This window comes from Mobula birostris, chromosome 13 (assembly GCF_030028105.1).
Source record: "Mobula birostris isolate sMobBir1 chromosome 13, sMobBir1.hap1, whole genome shotgun sequence".
In the NCBI taxonomy this organism is placed as follows: domain Eukaryota; kingdom Metazoa; phylum Chordata; class Chondrichthyes; order Myliobatiformes; family Myliobatidae; genus Mobula; species Mobula birostris.
Window position 1 is genome coordinate 30,002,042 of NC_092382.1, and position 17,359 is coordinate 30,019,400.

At 45.5% G+C, this 17,359-nt stretch overlaps 1 protein-coding gene across 1 annotated transcript in view; it reads left to right on the forward strand.

Annotated features, from left to right (window-relative positions):
• LOC140208681 (NACHT, LRR and PYD domains-containing protein 3-like) overlaps positions 1 to 17,359 on the forward strand; it is a 59,453-nt gene that overhangs the window by 12,944 nt on the left and 29,150 nt on the right. The window contains exons 3-5 of the mRNA XM_072277539.1: positions 10,349 to 10,517; positions 11,960 to 12,045; positions 15,272 to 15,438. Of these exons, the coding sequence (XP_072133640.1) occupies positions 12,036 to 12,045; positions 15,272 to 15,438 (177 nt within the window). The 5' untranslated portion in view covers positions 10,349 to 10,517; positions 11,960 to 12,035. The remainder of the gene's footprint in view (positions 1 to 10,348; positions 10,518 to 11,959; positions 12,046 to 15,271; positions 15,439 to 17,359) is intronic.

Below are 17,359 nucleotides of genomic sequence, written 5' to 3' on the forward strand. Positions count from 1 at the left end.
TCAAGATAACATTGAGGAAAGAAACCAGGAAGGCTATAGGATGGCACAAGGTTGTCCTTGCTGACAAGGCGAGGTATTATACAGATAACTTAAAAGCAAAATGATTGCAAGAGGCACAATTGATCGTCTGGATTATCAGAATGATCATGTACGCATGGAAACTAAGAAAGTATAGGAGTTCTTAAGTGGATTTTTGCTTCTGTGTTCACTCGGGAAAATAATCTATAGAAATGAGGCAAAGGAGAAGTAAGGCCATGGATGTTTGGTATATTGGGCAAATTAGAATGTATCAATCCCCAGCGACTGACAGGTTGATCCCTCGGACCCCGATGGAGGCAAGTGCGGAAATTGCAAGGACGTAGCCGATATGTTCATATTATTCTCAAAGACAGGGGAGGTACCAGAGGATTGGAGGATAGCTAATTTTGATCTGCTGTTTAAAAAAGGCTCCAGAATTAATCCAGGAAATTATAGGCCAGTGCACCTGATATCAGTCTTGTGAAGATATTGGAAGGGCCAGATAAACGAGTATTTAAATAAACAGGGTTGATTAGGGATATCCAACATGACTTTGTATGTTCTAGAAAATCTTATCGAGGTTCAAGGAACGTTACCAGGAAAGCTGATGAAGGCAGGGCAATAGATATTGTTCACATGGACTTTAGCTAGGCATTTGACAAGGTCCCGCGTAGGATGTTGGCCAATAAAGTTAATTCTCTTGGCATTCAAGGTGAGGTAGTAAATGGGAGAAGACATTGGCATAGAGGCGGAAGGCAAATGGTGGTAGCAGATAGTAGCCTCTCTGACTGGAAACCTGTGACTGGTGGAATTCCGCAGGGATCAGTGCTGATATCGGTTGTTGTCATGATTCTATATCAATGATCTCGATGATAATCAGATGAAACGGATCAGCAAGTTTGCGGATGACGCCATGGTTTGGGGTGTATTTGAAGCGTGGAAGACTATCAGAGTTTGCAGCGGGATCTGCATCAGGTGGGAAATGGGCTGATAATGGCAGATGGGATTGAACGCAGGCCTGCGAGCTGTTGCACCGGTAGGATCAACCAGAGAAGCTCTTACACAGTGCACGGTAGGGAACTGAGGAGTGCCGTAGAACAAAGGCTACCGGGAATGCAGGTCCACAATTCATTGAAAGTGACTGCACACCTGGATAAGGTAGTAAAGGAATATTTGGCACACTGGTCTTCATAAATTAAAGTATTCCGTACAGGAGATTGGATGATTTAAGATGGTCATGAGGCCTAATTTGGAGTATTGAGTGCAGTTTACGTCACCTACCTATAGGAAAGATGTAACTAAGGTTGACATAGTACAACGAAAATTTACAAAGATGTTGTTGCCGTGATTGGTGGGCCTGAGTTATAAGGGAAGATTGAATAGGTCACGACTTTATTGCTTGGAACGCAGAAGATTTGATGGAGGTCTGCAAAATCATGAGAGTATAGATAGGGTAGATGGGTAGAGGTATGGGGAGAGTGAGGGTTAGGTCAGGAGACAGAGGGGAGTCAGGCTTCCTTTTGAATCAGCACACAACTCCCCCCTCCCCCCGTGCTCATTTTCCATCAGAGCATCATTCCCTTCCTGTCGGCCATTTCAACATATGTGAGTTTTCAGTGAGTGCGTCACTCCCTCCCTCGGTAAAACTTCTGGCTGTTTGGAATAAATGCCTTTAAAGAGAAACAAATTCTACAAGTATTTCCGGCGGGGTGTGGATCAACAACCTCTGCTTGTGAAACGAAACCCGCTGTTAACCGTGGGCGAGGAGGTTTCTTGGGACAATAGTTGTCCGGACGGAAATGCAATAATCTCTCCCAGTTTTCTTTCAAATTGGTGGAAATATATAGTCGAACGTGTTTGGTTTAATTTCAGCAGAAATGCGATCCCCTGTGCCTGAACAGGTGAGGGACGTTTTGCTGAAACTATAGCTACGCCGGACAGTCCTGTTTACACACGGGGCGGAGATCAGACCCTCCCAGAACCCGGGCTGGATCAAATTCGCAGCCTGGGACTCGCTGAGTTAAACAGAGAAACCCCGCCCCAGTGGTTGTATGAAAGAAAAAGGAGAGATCTGCACGGAACTCCAGACAGAAAGGTTAACGCAGTCGGTTTGTTTCCCTCTTTATGGTTGCTACATTGATCCCACTCCCGCTGTCAGACCCGTCCTGAGCCGGTGAGAGTTAGTGTGACCCGGACTGCGGCAGTCCCGCTCTACCCCGGTTCACCCGGCCCTGTCCATCTGTAATGAGCGACGGACACATCACAGCCGAGTGGCCTCGGGAGCAGCAGCTCAGACTCAACTCTCCTTACAGGGTGAGAACACCTTTGCAGGAACGTTGTCGGTCACCCGGGTAGTCAGACTGTGATTTCCCGGGACCACAGTGAATGCCGTCCGGTTACAACATCAGAGGTAAGTGTTGACTATGATTCTGCGCAACCATTTAGTGTGTACAGCGAGGCTCGGCTTTGGTCGGGATCGGGAGTGAATTTAGTGGGAGAAGGGAGCACTGACATGTTGATGTTAACGAGTCAATTACTGTCCAAATGGATTAAGAGAAACGACGTCGTTGCCGTCAATCAGAAATACTCTCCAGGGTGGTTTCTACTAAGTGCGAGCAGAAGGCATCTTTCACCCCGGTAGTGACATATGACACATCCTACGGGGCAGTGACCCGTCACCCGTCACCGATCTCTCAGAAACAAGAGAAAATCAGCAAATGCTGGAAATCCGAGCAATGCACACAAAATGCTGGAGGAACTCTGCAGGCCAGGCAGCATCTATGGAAAAGAGTAAAGTCGACCTTCGAGAGCCCAGCTTATGTACTTTATATCGCGTCATTGGTTCTGTCGCTCTTCTCTGTAGCAGGAAGGGTTAAACTTTCTTCACTCTTGAATGACGGTATTTTGTCGAACCGGTTTGGATCTGATTTCAGCGGAACGGCCGCTCCCTGTTCTGAGGAATGTGCCGGGACAGGCAGCTGCCTGCACACAGACCCTGAGCACCGAGTCTCACAGAACAACAAGCCGCACCTTCCAAATCAGTCAACCATCTGCCCTCTTCCCCTTTCCATTCCAGTCCTGATGAAGGGACTCGGTCCGCAACGTCGACTATTTACACCCATCCATAGAGCTGCCTGACCTGCTGAGTTCCTCCGGTGTTGTGTCTGTTACCATGGTTACGAGAGATCCGCGTGGGGCGGTGGATGGGGTTATTTGTAAGAAAAGATATACAGCATCAACACTGTCAGAATATTCTGGGGAATTATGTTGAGAATAATTCAGCTTCTGATATTTATTTCGAAACAACCAGTTGTCTGTGCTTTGGATCTGCAATCAAGGGGATATTTGTCTTTTTTAAGCCACTTCTGGCTGTGGTGCCTTTTGTGTTCCAACTGTTGCCTGCTTGCATGATTTACATTTTCCCCAGGTTAGGTAAAGATTAAGATCAGCTCTAGAACAATGGCCTCCTGTTTCAAAGCAAAGGTGCGGGAGCTGTACAGCAAACACCTGTTCCGTTTTCAGAGTTTCTTATTTCAGACCAATACATCTATTGTTCCTGTGTCGATTGTGAGCAATTTGAAATCCTCCTGTCAATGGCCAGTGGAAGCAAAGACTGTCTAAGGCCGAGATTCTTGATAAACAACGGGTTTGAAGTGTTACTGGGATGGACATGGGGGAATACGTAATGAAATTTTAGATCTGATCAGCCATGATTTCATGATCTGCTGCAGCAGTTTCGAGGGGCCCGTGTGGTCCAGTTATGCGTGTTGCTATGTTGACTCGAAAAGCTCTGACAATTCAATTAACGTAAATTGGTATAATGACTGCATGCGAAGGGAAACATGATTTTTTTTGTATTTGAACTAAAATCAGACATTAATTATCTATGTCCAGCTTTGTGCGTAATTTATGTGCCCTAGCTGCGTTCGGGGGTCGAAATTTTGACTAACTAGGTGAGCTGAACATCACGGTATCGGACCGAGAGACACGCTCCCCGTTCGCTGTTAATCCCGGCGCAGACACCCTGGGGATCTCGTGTTCAAACTCACGGCCCCGCCCAGCCCACTGCCCGACACGCACGTTCTCGCAGAGCTCGTTACCCTCGCGCTCCCGGGCTCACACTGAGACCCTTTAAGAAAACTTATTTTTTTTTTAAATATTTTATTTGGGAAATCAGCCGGACAACTGTCGTCAGGTGACGTGTAAATTATTTAGCTCTACTGGTGTCGGAAAATGTCAATTGATGCCTCATCCGTGCAGGTTAAGCACACTGATCCAGGTTCATTGTCGCCCATCCAGGAGGTCAGACTGTGGTTACCCGAGACCGTACTGAACGCTGCTTGGTTACAGCATCAGATGTAAATGGTGTCTTCTATAGCAGGGTATAGGTTTTATCGGTTTCCCTGCAGGAGAAAGCGTAAAACGACTTTGCTCAGTCCCTAATGAGAGTGAATTGTGGGATAAATTGGAATAAATTTCAGCAGAAAGGCCACACCCTGTGTGAGGAATGAGCGTGGAAAGGCAGCTGCTGAGACACTGACCGAGTCTCACAGCGCTGCAATCCGCACGTCCCGAATCAATCAATCAATCTCCTGGCCCTTCCTGCTTCCTTTCCAGTCCTGGTGAAGTGTTTCGGCCCGACATGTCAACTGTTTATTTCCCTCTACGGGTGCTGTCAGGACTGCTGAGTTCTTAACGCAATTTATGCGTTGCCATGGCTACGAAAGATCAGCGAGAGCTCGCGTATGGGGAAGTGAGCGGGGTTAGTTGAAAGGAACAATTTGCTGGATATTGATACATCCATGGATATTGAAATCATATCCACACTGTCAGAATATTCCTGGGGAATTAAGAAGGGATCCCCGCAGAGTCCCCCGTGGCCGCAGGTCCCCACATCGCCGCCACTGGTCGGAAGCTGGAAGGACAACGGAGAGGGCTCGGCTGTCCGGCCTGTTCTCTGTGACACTCCCGACCTCCACATCAATTCTATTCATCCGACTCTGGGAAAATTTTAACAATCAACAGCATAATTCCTCTCAGCGATCAGCTGTCTGAATGATCCCCTGGGTTTTAGAGAAAGGGTTCCCTATGGTCCACATTGTCAGAGTGGTCAGTTTACAAGGATTTAAAGACTGCAGGAATGAGAGGTCTTCTGTTGTCTAATACACAGTGTGTAGACTCCGATGTCAATTCTGGTTTACATTAGTATATCAGCTGTTTTTTCAAGATACTGAACAACGAGACACTGCACCGATTAAAACTATAGGAAACAGTTTCAGCCTAGAAGGTCCTCCCCAAAAAAATTGAGAATTTGTGACACAACTGGAAACAAACAGCCCGCTTCCCATTCCACCAGTAACACGGCGCAGCCAGGCGAATCGCATGATTGATTTTGTTTTCCTTCGGAAATCAAATTAAACGTCCATTTAGTTATTTTAAAACGCAAGTCTCCCCACCCCCCACACCGGGATCTGACTTCATCTTGCTGTCGACTTTGACTGGTTGTTATCTCGGGGGGGGTGGGGGGGTTATCTCGGTACAGTTGCTCCACAATCGGCCCATTACTGGAATGATCTAACTGCCAACATCTGTTAAAAATGGCTCTTTACAAACAGACTGACTTCGAAGTCAGTTCCTGATGCCTGGGGCACAGTTAAATCTGGAGAAAGAGAATATTCAGTGTTCAAAAGGGAAACAACAAACACCAAATGCAGAATAATTCATCAGACTTCGCGGCTCCTTTCCTTCTGCTGACTTTGTGCAATAAACCAACAGCGATCTTTGCCCTGAGCTGTTGCTGGAGTTTATAACCTGACAATAAACTGGTCCCGAGGTGAACAATAACTCAAAGCGACGGCACCAACCGAACGGAACCGGGATGCGGATTGTGATTCCTCTCTGGAGGTGGTAAAATTTTGCACACGGTAGTATTAATTCTGGGTCCGACCACAAGTTAGAAAGACTTACTCAAGCAAGGTGAGTCTTTGTGTGGATTAACTCAAGCGTTATGGAGTAAGGTGTGGCGTTACCTGCTGAATAGGGGGAAGTTCAGGTTTATGAGCGAGTTATCAACTGAACATTGCTCAGGGTGTGTTCACTTACTGTTAGTGTCCAGAAAATTCAGATACTTGGATTCCCTGAAACCAGACCCAGGAGTTCTGCGTCAGGTAGGAGCATGGACTGTATTCGGCAGTGTTATGGTGTTTTAATAAGCCCACTTGTAAAGGCAGCATTTCTAATATTTCTACCATATCAATGTTATCGTTGAACTTGCAAGGCTTTACGGATCTGTCTGCTTTATTATTCTGTACGCGTATTTTTTTTAGCGAAGACGAGGTAGATCTGGAAATGATATTTATATTAACAAATATTGTGGTAATTCTCACTGACCGTAGATAAAAATAGCAAATTCTCCACTCAGTGGGCATTTTACCATGTACCTCCTGTAGCTAATAATGTGTCCACTGAGAGCATGTCCGGGGGATTCTGCTGATGTTGCCCGTCCGCTTCAATACTGACCACTGCGCTATCGTCCGCTTCAACACTGACCACTCCGCTACCGTCCGCATCAATACTGACCACTACACTACCGTCCGCTTCATTACTGACCACTACGCTACCGTCCGCTTCAATACTGACCACTGCGCTACCGTCCGCTTCAATACTGACCACTCCGCTACCGTCCGCATCAATACTGACCACTACACTACCGTCCGCGTCAATACTGACCACTGCGCTACCGTCCGCTTCAATGCTGACCACTACGCTACCGTCCACTTCAATGTTGACCACTACGCTACCGTCCGCTTCAGTACTGACCACTGCGCTACCGTCCGCTTCAGTACTGACCACTGCGCTACCGTCCGCTTCAATGCTGACCACTACACTACGGTCCACTTCAATACTGACCACTACACTACGGTCCACTTCAATACTGACCACTACACTACCGTCCGCTTCAATACTGACCACTGCACTACCGTCCGGTTCAATACTGACCACCACGCTACCGTCCACTTCAATACTGACCACTACACTGTATTCGCTGGTATTCGATGTAGACGGGGAGTTGATTGCATTCGCTGTTATTTAGGAGGTGAGGAGGTTTTATCCGCTCGTGGTTAGATCCTTTGAATTGAGCCCTTGCTGGGGACATTGAACATCACTCTGAGTCTGGACAGGAATGTGGAGAACATGTTTGCTACTGAGGAGAGAACTGAAACAGGTGAAGAGAGATGAGGTTATTTTTCTGAGGTGGAACAAGTGTGTCTTCGGAATTCTCTTTTTTGCCTGGGTTCTCTGACGAAGAACGGTACAAGTATTTGCAAAATAAATGTGATTCCGGTTGATGTATGTGTGAAGTAAATGGGTTGCCAGGCAAATTCGTCAGCGGGAAATGGTCATAATTTCATCTGATTGCTGCTGTGACATGGTGACCTGTTTCCAGTCAGTGAGAAATAAACTGAAGGAGAAGGGCATCCTTATCTCGCTGTCGACTTTGACCGGTTGTTATCTCTGGGAGATGGTTATCTCCGCACAGTTGCTCTCCAGTTGGTCCATTATTGTAATGGGCCAACTGCGGGCAACTGTTAAAAATGGCTCCTTATAAACAGGGTGACCTTGAACTCAGCTGCAGGCAGAGGGGGCACAGTAAAATCCAGAGAAAGAGAATGGCTCCCATTCAAAAGAGAACATTATTCCAAATACATAATACTTCATCAGAGCTCACAGCGCCCTTCCTTCTGCTGTCTCTGTGCAATAAACCCACAGCGATCTTTGCCCCGAGCTGTCTCCGGGGTTTATAACCTGACAATAAACTGGTCCCAAGGTGAACAATAAATTAAAGCGACGACACCAACGGAACCGAACCAGGATGCGGGTTGTGATTTCTCTCTGGAGCAGATCAAATATTCTAGAGAGAGGAAATTACTGCACCGCTTGCACTGTCGTATTAATTCTGGTTCAGACCACTTGTACGAGTGACTTGTTCATGGAAATTAAGCTCGTATGTGGTTTAACACAAGCATTGAGGAACAAGGTGAGGCGTTACGTGCTGAATAGACTGAAGCTCAGGTTAATGAACGAGTTATCAACAGAACATTGCTCAGGGTGTGTTAAATTACTGTTAGGGACAATAAAATTCAGATGCCCGGATTCTTTGGAAACAGACTCAGGAGTACAGTACCAGGTAAGAACAGAGGCTACAGGGGGAAATGTTATGGTGTTTTATTACGCCCACTGGTCGCGCTACTATTGCTAATGTTTCTATCAGTTCCATATTGTCCTTACGATTGCGTGGATTAACGAATATGTGTGTTTTATTCTGTTTGTGTATTTTTTAGCAAAAAAATATAAACCTGGCAGTGATATTTAGGTTAAAAATTCCTGTAATAAATCTCACTGGCAGTTGATAAAAGTATGGAAGTCCACACTCAGTGGGCACGTTTTTATGTACCCCCGTACCTAATGATGTGGCACTGAGTGCATGTTCGGGGTTTACTGCAATTGTACCCCGTCCAAATCCAATGTTCTGCGTTCAGTGTCGCTCTCTTGCACGCCGCTGTTGGACCGCATGGTTATTTGAGTTCCTGCCGCCGTCCCGTTGGATTTAATCAGTCTGTCCAATCTCACTGAGCTCTCTCATTAACCAGGTCTTTAGAACTGCCGCTCACTGGATTTCCCTTTGGTTTGTTTCCAGACCATTCTCTGTAAACCGAGAGGTTTATACGTGAAAATACAAGTAGTTGAGCAGTTTCCGTAACACTCATACCACCCGGTTTGACACCAGCGATCATTCCACGGTCACGTCACTTACATCACATTTATTTCCTGTTCCGATGTTTGGCCTAAGTCGCATCTGAACCTGTTGAACATATTTGTATGTGTTTATGCTTTGAGTTGCTGCCACATGATTAACAGATTCGCATTAATGAGCTGCTATACAGTTGTAGCTAACAAAGAGGCCATTTAGTGCATTTCCCATTTAGACAAACCCTCACCCATCTCGAATATGAACACGGATGAGATTTAGGCCTGATTATTGACGATTTGCATGTTTGCCACAACAGGTTGTCGCTGGCAAGGCGGTGTTATAAGGTCGGGGTAACTTGGAGAGAGAGGCCCGTCACTGTTCCCTCTAAACTGCGCGTCTGCGTAACCAAAATCCTCCCACGAACGAAGCCTTTGTTGCAGCGCAGATGAAATTAAACACTGTCAGATAAACGTTTATGAAACCTGAATGTTTTTATTTGTTGTACTGCATTTTATCATATCCTCTAATTAATAATTAAAATCAAAAGAATACTTTTTTTCTTCTGTCTTCATCCTAAATATTCATAGATGCACATTATAAGAAAGGATATATCTATGATGTCACGCTTTTTTCAGGCCGTGTGAAAATTTCCAGCTCAGAGCAATGGTTGATCCACGCAGCTGCAAAGATAGTAATTAGTGCGAATATTGGAGACAGAACCATGTTACATTCTATGCATATTGAACACGATTGAATATGGTACATTATCGTTCTTCCAGTTACAGACGGGATGTTAAAAGTCAATAGAGTGGACAAAACTGTTTCACTGGGAGCCCCTCTTGTATCCAGGAAATAGTAATGAATAACACAAGAAAAATGAATAATGATTTCGCCTTGTCTGAGGGAACGTACTGTGAGGCAATGAGGCTCAAGTGTTTAACAATACAGAACTAATGTTGAGCAGCGAATAACTAGACGTTCCATTTACTATAAATTGAAGAGCTTTTCGTTTTCGTTTCTCGGACGATCACTTTTAATGCCCCGATAATCACTTTTACAACCTTTTCAGAACACTGGGTGTAGTACCTCCCCCATTATAGGTATGAGCAAGGATGAGATCTGGGCCAAATTGCACAATTAAGCATTCGGCAGATCGGGCAGCATCTTGGACAATCCCAGTTCTGATACTGGGTCTTCCACAGTTTCTCTTTCCACACATCCAATCCGATGTACCGAGTTTCCAGCACTTTCTGAGAAGAACGAAAGAATATGACATTGGGGCGAGAAAAAAAAAAAACAAAAAAACAATCAGACACGATTGAATGATGGAGCAGACTCGTTGGACCGAATCAGTTCATTCTGCTCCTATTCCTTATGTCTTACCATGACTGAATGATGAGTCCTTCGTATGCCATATCAGGATTTGTGACGTGTGAGGGCCAATTACAGATTTGTTCACTGAAATCCTTTTATTTGCCTTCAGCGTTTAAATTTCAGTGAGATTTGCTTTTGGAACATTGAGCAGAAATATGTTGTTCTTTGTATTGTTAATGTGCTTCATTATCTTTCATGTTAAAGTTAGACCAGCGGTGAGAGATTTATTGGAAGAAAAGCCCACAACTGGAAGCGAACCACGACTGATGATGAGGGAACAGCAGCAAGTGAACCAGCCCAAGGACTGAGAGCATCAACTAGAGAGAACCCTTCTGACTCAGAGTTTCCATTGATTCAGTCCGGAGCAAGTTTGGTGAGTCTCATTCACTCAAACACTGGTCCTTTACACATTACATACCCGTACAAAGGAAGGTACGAAATAATTGGAGTGGGCTGAATGTGCCCAGAGATACCGGTTATGCCTCTGTCTGACCCAGATACAATCACTCCAGGTCTCGTTATGTACTGTCAGTATCCCAGCTCTTTAAACTCACTCACATTCTCTCAGTGTTTGCTCATTTGAAGGTCCTGCATCATCTGAAGTAGCTTTTGGTCAGTTCTGATGTTTCCTTGTTACGTTATAATCATCTCAAAATGCGTTGCCAATTCCCTCCCTTTATAAGAAGCCCCGAGTGCGTTGTGCTGTAGTGATTGTGGAAATGTGGAATTTCCATGAACGGCAGCAACATGCCATTGATTCCTCTGGCTATTGTCATCTCCTCTGACTATTGTATACTCGCCCTCGAATATATTGTCGTGTAGGCCTGCGCTGAGAACAGACCTGTTTTAAAGCAAAATGTCCCAACACTGCATTTTATTCAGTCCTCACTAGCAAATGGCAACCATTAATTTACATTTACATACCTTGGTCTCATCAAGTACTTTCTACTAATTACATTGTCAGAACCTGCGAACGTGACATTAAGTAGAGGTGGAAATTCAAAGTAATTTTCCCATGGATGTTGTACATCAGACTCCAGCAAAGTCTTTGACAAGGTATCACATGGCAGTTCGGTCTCGATGATTAGGTCCCATGGTGTCCGGAGAGAGCAAATTGGATGTATTCGAAATTAGCTTCAAGGCAGCAAGCAAAGAGTACTGGTTGAAGGTTTCTCCTCGCAATGGAGATGAGTAATTTGTGGTGTGCCGCGAGGCTACAAGTCGAGACCTTTGATATTCGTTATTTTATAGCAATGATTTGGATGCGATTGCACAAGACTTACTTGACTGGTAAATTCGCAGAATGCACAAGATTGGTAGTTGCTGTTCACAGGGAAGATTATCGGAGCATTTAGGGGATCTAAATAGACAGGAGGTGGTAAAGAGATTGCAAAACCAACCCGAGCAGCAACGGATTCATGCAGATGTTGGGGATTATGTGGAGGAAACAGCCAGAGGAAGTGGGATGAGGCAGCCGCAGTAGCATAATTCAAAAAGCAGGTGTAGATGGAGCGAAAAGGCCAGGAGGGAAATGGGCCCATCACAGGAAATTGTGGCCATCTCTATGGGCGCTGTGGTTGGCATTGTCTCGTTGGGCTGAACGGTCTGTATTTGTGCTCTATTGCTCTGTGACTCTGTCAGCAGATGCGCCTGGTATCACTGGATAGACATACAGAATGGTGTAGGAGTTGATGTTAACAGTGAATATTTGGTCCCTAAGCCAACTGCTGCTCTGATACAGGGGATGGAAATAGTGTCATATTTGAAAAGTAATCTACTCTCTCTGACTCACTGTCTGCTTGTTGTGTAATTCAGGGCATCACCAGCAGGGGGAGCTGTCCTGCACCGCGACCAGAGTGTAAACAAGACGACGACAATCACAATCGTCAGAATGGACACAGGTATGATCACAGGGATCTTTGAATTAAACTTCTGTCGCGTTTCTACACAGTAGTTCAGATGAAGAAACTTCCACAGATGTTATCAGGGCATAGAAAAGTTTCATTAAGCAGTGTCATTTATCCCACTGGTAGAGCAGCCTTGAGTAATTGATCAATCTAACAGTTCCAGCGCAGGGGACCTGACACCAGTAATGGTCGAATCACTCCGCTCACCAGGCAAAGCTCCACCTGAGTGAAAGGAGCAGGAGACCCTGAATCAGGTGGTTGTGACTGAAACACAGAAAGCAATGTGACAGCGGTCTTGTGGTTAATGTAAATGTTCAAGGTCAGGGTCAGTTTCACCTCCAGACAAGTTCTGAGGTGTAAAATATCTCCAACTATCATTTATAAAATTCAGAACCAGATAATAGAAGCATTTCCGGGACTTCAGAGATTCCGTGATAACAAACATTTCAGGTTTTGGAAGCAAAGCTATCAACTCACCCTCTGGCTTTCCTTGGCCGCGGCGCAAAGAAGAACAGGGATGTTTCCGAAATCTGTTTTCTGTAGCAGAGCGGAGAACATTACTAGTGTTGGGAATGGCTGAGGATCAGGATGCAGCTCATTGCAGATAAATTTGTGGTCTGCTTCCGTGTTTTAATACCCCAGTGAATGTCTGGGCTGTGGAGAAATGGTGAACGTGAGTTTCTAAATATTTTCCTACTGAGGTAATCTTCTAGCTGAATTTAAATTCCCAGGATCTCTGCTGGGAAACCCGGCATAACCAATGACCAAATGTCTGTCACCTATAGAAGTGGCGATTGTGCTCAAATCTGTGATTCCAGGTGGAATAAAAAAGGTATTACAGCCTGGAAACGGGTCCTTCGGCCCATCTAATTCATGCTGATCTAAATGTCTGAGCTCGCTCCGTTTTCCTGCAGCCTTTCCCAAATTTCCCTTGTAAACTTCTTCTATCCCATTTCCTACCTGCATGCTCTCAATTTTGTCATTTGACTTGTGTTTGCGGCCTCCTCTGACTGCACGCAATTTATACTCATCACCCGCCACGTGAAAAAAAAAAGCCACTTTTGGTCCCTTTTAAACGTCTGCGCTGAAATCTTAGACTCCTCTACCCTGGTAAAAGAAAAAAAACTGTGACTATCTACCCTATCTACGCCCTGGATTATTTTATGCTCATATAAGGTCACCCTTCAAGCTCGTGAGCTCCAGGGCAAACCGTCCTAGCCGAACCATATAACACACAAAAAAAGCAACACACTAGTCCAGTACCGTAGTGGTCATTCTTCACCACACATTTTCCAGCTTAATCACCTCCATCCTATAGATTAGCAACTGCAACTACACACAAAGCTCTCTGAGCGAGACATTACCAATGACTTGCATAGTTGTTACATGACGTCATCAGGCGGGGGATAAGAAGGGCACCAGGGGAGCGGACAGCATAAATACCTAAGTTAGTGGTCAGCCTGCGACCCAGGGTACTGGACGATGTGCGTCTCCAGGGAATGGTCAGTCTGTGACCAAGGGGACTGGACATCGTGTGTCAAAGCGATTGGAGAATGTGTGATCCAGCAGACTGGACCATGTGTAATCCCGTTGCTGGTCTGTGTGTGACACTGACTACTGGACAGTAAGTGGCCCTGGGAGATTTTAGCTTGTGGAAGACAATCGCAGTGATATTTCCCAGTATCACCGGACACCACTGCATTAAGATCCCGTGGTCATCCGTGTGTTCAACTGCTGTGAATTCAGTGATCAGCATTACTGTGTCTCTCCTGTTATTTAACTGGGAGTGAATGTGTCCAGTCACCGGCTTATCGTGATGGTCACCTGGCAGGATGTACGGTTCACATTCACCAGCACAGTCCCACTCCAAATCTGATCAGCCAGAGTCTCGGCTCCATTGCAGTCTGAATCAGTTTTGCTCAGATTTAAATCATACTCATATGACCTACAATTCATCACTTATTTCAGGGAGGAAATCGAAAGGAGTAGAAAAAGAACTGAAGAGGTTTTTACCAGGTGGACCATAGGGGAAAGATGATCAGGACAAGGGAAGCAATGTACCAAAGCAGGGTCAGATTGAGTGCAATGTCCCAGAATGCAGTACGGCCACAGCGGAAATGAAGCAAAGTCAGCCCAGAGACAGTGACGTCAGAGGCACTGCACAGGACCATGGAACTGGTACAAGTCAGGCGACTTCCTGTCAGCCCAGAGACAGTGACGTCAGAGACACTGATCAGGACCCTGGAACTGGCACAAGTGAGGCGACTTCCTGTCAGCCCAGAGACAGTGACGTCAGAGACACTGATCAGGACCCTGGAACTGGCACAAGTGAGGCGACTTCCTGTCAGCCCAGAGACAGTGACGTCAGAGACACTGATCAGGACCCTGGAACTGGCACGTGAGGCGACTTCCTGTCAGCCCAGAGACAGTGACGTCAGAGACACTGATCAGGACCCTGGAACCGGTACAAGTGAGGCGACTGTCTGTCATCCCAGAGACAGTGACGTCAGAGACACTGATCAGGACCCTGTAACCAGCACAAGTGAGGCGACTGTCTGTCAGCCCAGAGACAGTGACGTCAGAGACACTGATCAGGACCCTGTAACCAGTACAAGTGAGGCGACTGTCTGTCAGCTCGGAAGCTCACTGAACACGGAATTGTCAAGTCCCCAACAAGGAGCAGATGAGTGAAATATGAGGGTGATGTGTTCACGGAATGAGACAGGGAGCAGGTAAATGTGAGGCCTTGTTGGAAGGTTGGTCAGAGGAGGGGGGAATGTGTGGATGTGGTACATGTGGTCTAGTGGGCAGCCGTTACACCACTACAGGAAATATACTACCTGCTCTGAGGATTTCCAGGATATGTTTTGGAGGAAATGCAGCCGTCCAGATGAGGAGAGTATTTCCAGGATGGAGAGGGTATCTCTGGGAATCGAATATTACCGACAGTCCCAACATTTATTGCCTATCCAAAATTGAAATAGGTGAGTGGGTGGGATGGTGGATGGACTGGTTTGCATTAAATGTGGTCCTTCTGATACGTAATGCCCAGAGCATTGTTGGGTTGGTTTTAAGGTCGGTGTTTGGAGATGGGGAATTAATCCATTGTTTCTGTAGGCAGGTTCAAGACACGTTTTTTTTTTTTTTTTGAGTTGTGTGATAGTGGTGGAGACGAGGGACAGCTGAGTTCAAGCCAACATTTTCCTTTCTATATTCACAGAACAAAGGTTTACAATCCCTGACCTCCTGGCACAGGGGGAGGAATATCGACTGTACCAGCTGACAAAGTTCTACAGGGACAGACTCATACAAGCGATTGAAGAAAAGGTTGAAAGACTCGGTTGGATGTTGACAAAGGAGGGACATTTCAGTAGAGAAGAAAATGAGGTGAGTGTAGTTTCTATATTGTCACAGAACTACATGGGAATTGAGACTTTGATCTCTGACTTGTCTGTCACAGATCTGGTTTCAGCTGTTAAGGTGGGGAGCCCTGGAAACTACAGTCTCAGGGTCACCTTTTCCTCTCCCACCTGCTGTATTTATCAGTGTGATATAAGGGCACTGGCAGCATATCTGGACTTTGAATGGACATTCACTCTGAAACTAATTTCAAATTTTGTCTGAACCGTCGGGCAGATTCACCCCATCTCATTGATCCAGGGTGAATATTAAACTGTCAGATTATAAATTGGGCCAACCGGCTTCACTGCCGTACTTGAGGGAGGGAAACCTGCTCACCATATTTGGTCTTGGCTCCGTGAGTTCCTAAATAATCTGTGGCTGACTTTTCATAGTCATTGAAAAGAACAGCACAGAAACAGGCCTTTTGGCCCATCCATTCCATGCCGGACTACTTAAACTGCCTATTCCTATTGACCTTCACCGGGCCATGGCGCTCTATCCCCTTATCATTAATGGATCTTCCAGACTTCTCTTAACTGCTTGTACTAACTGCTCTGTTAGCTAGTTTCACGCTCTTAGCACCCTCTGAGTCAACAAGTTTCACCTTTGTACCCCTTGAACTTTTCACCTTTCACCCTTTGCTGATAACCTCTTGTTGCAGTACCTCTTTACCTCAGTGCAAAATGCCTGCTTGCATTTATCCGATCTATACCCACGTAATTGCGCACACTTTTATCAAATCTCCCCTCAGTCTTCTAAGTTGCAATGAATAAAGTCATAACCAGTTCACTCTTTTCTTATAACTTAGGTCTTCCAGTCCCGGCAACATCCTCGTCTAGTCAAGTCAAATTTACTTATAAAGCACATTTAAAAACAACACATGTTGACCAAAGTGCTGTAAAAACCATAACAAGTAGCTAAAATCACAAATACAAGAAATGCAGATATAAACAACAAGGCACACAGCTTATAGGCACAAAATAAACAGCAAATGAGCCTAACCTCGAGCCAAAAATCAGCCACATCAGGAAGATTCAAACGCTAGTGAGTAAAGGTAAGTTTTGAGCCTGGACTTAAAAGAGTCAATGGAGGGGGTAGGTCTGATCGGGAGGGGAATGCTGTTCACAGTCTAGGGGCTACAACAGCAAAGGCGCGGTTACCCTTGACCTTAAATTTCGATCGTGGGACACCCATGAGCCCCAAGTCAGCCGAACTGAGGGACCTGGAGGTAGAATAAGGGGTTTAAAGGTCTGCGTATTTTTTCTGTGTACTCTTTCAAACTAACTTCCATCTGTCCTGTAGGTAGGTGAGCAGAACTACACATAATATCCGAATTAGGCCTCACCAACGTCTTATGCAACATCATATCCCATCTACTGCACACGATATTTTCATTTATGAAGGTTAATATGCTAAGAAACTTTCTTTCAGATAGACAACTTGTGCACATTTGCAGCCACTTTCAATGACTTATTGACCTGTATTCCCTGATCACTTTGTTCTACCACACTTTTCAGTGCCCTACCCGTCGCTGTGTGAGATCAACCCTGCTTGGTCCTTCCAAAGTGCAACATCTTGCACTTGTCTGCATTAAATTGAATCAGCCCCTTTTAAGGCAATTCTCCAGTTGGTTCACATCTCACTGCAAGCTCTTGTAGTCTTCCTCTTTGTCCACTGCACCTTCCCAATGTTGGTGTCATCCGCAAATTTGCTGATCCAGTTAACTATAATTTCATCCAGATTTCGATGACAAACAACAACGGACACGGCACCGATCCCCGTGACACTGCACGAGTTACAGGCGCCAATCAGAAATGCAACAGTCTATGGCAACATTCCGCATTCTTCCAAAAAGCTAGTGTCTAATCCAGTTTACTACCTTACCTCGAATGCTGAGCAACTGATT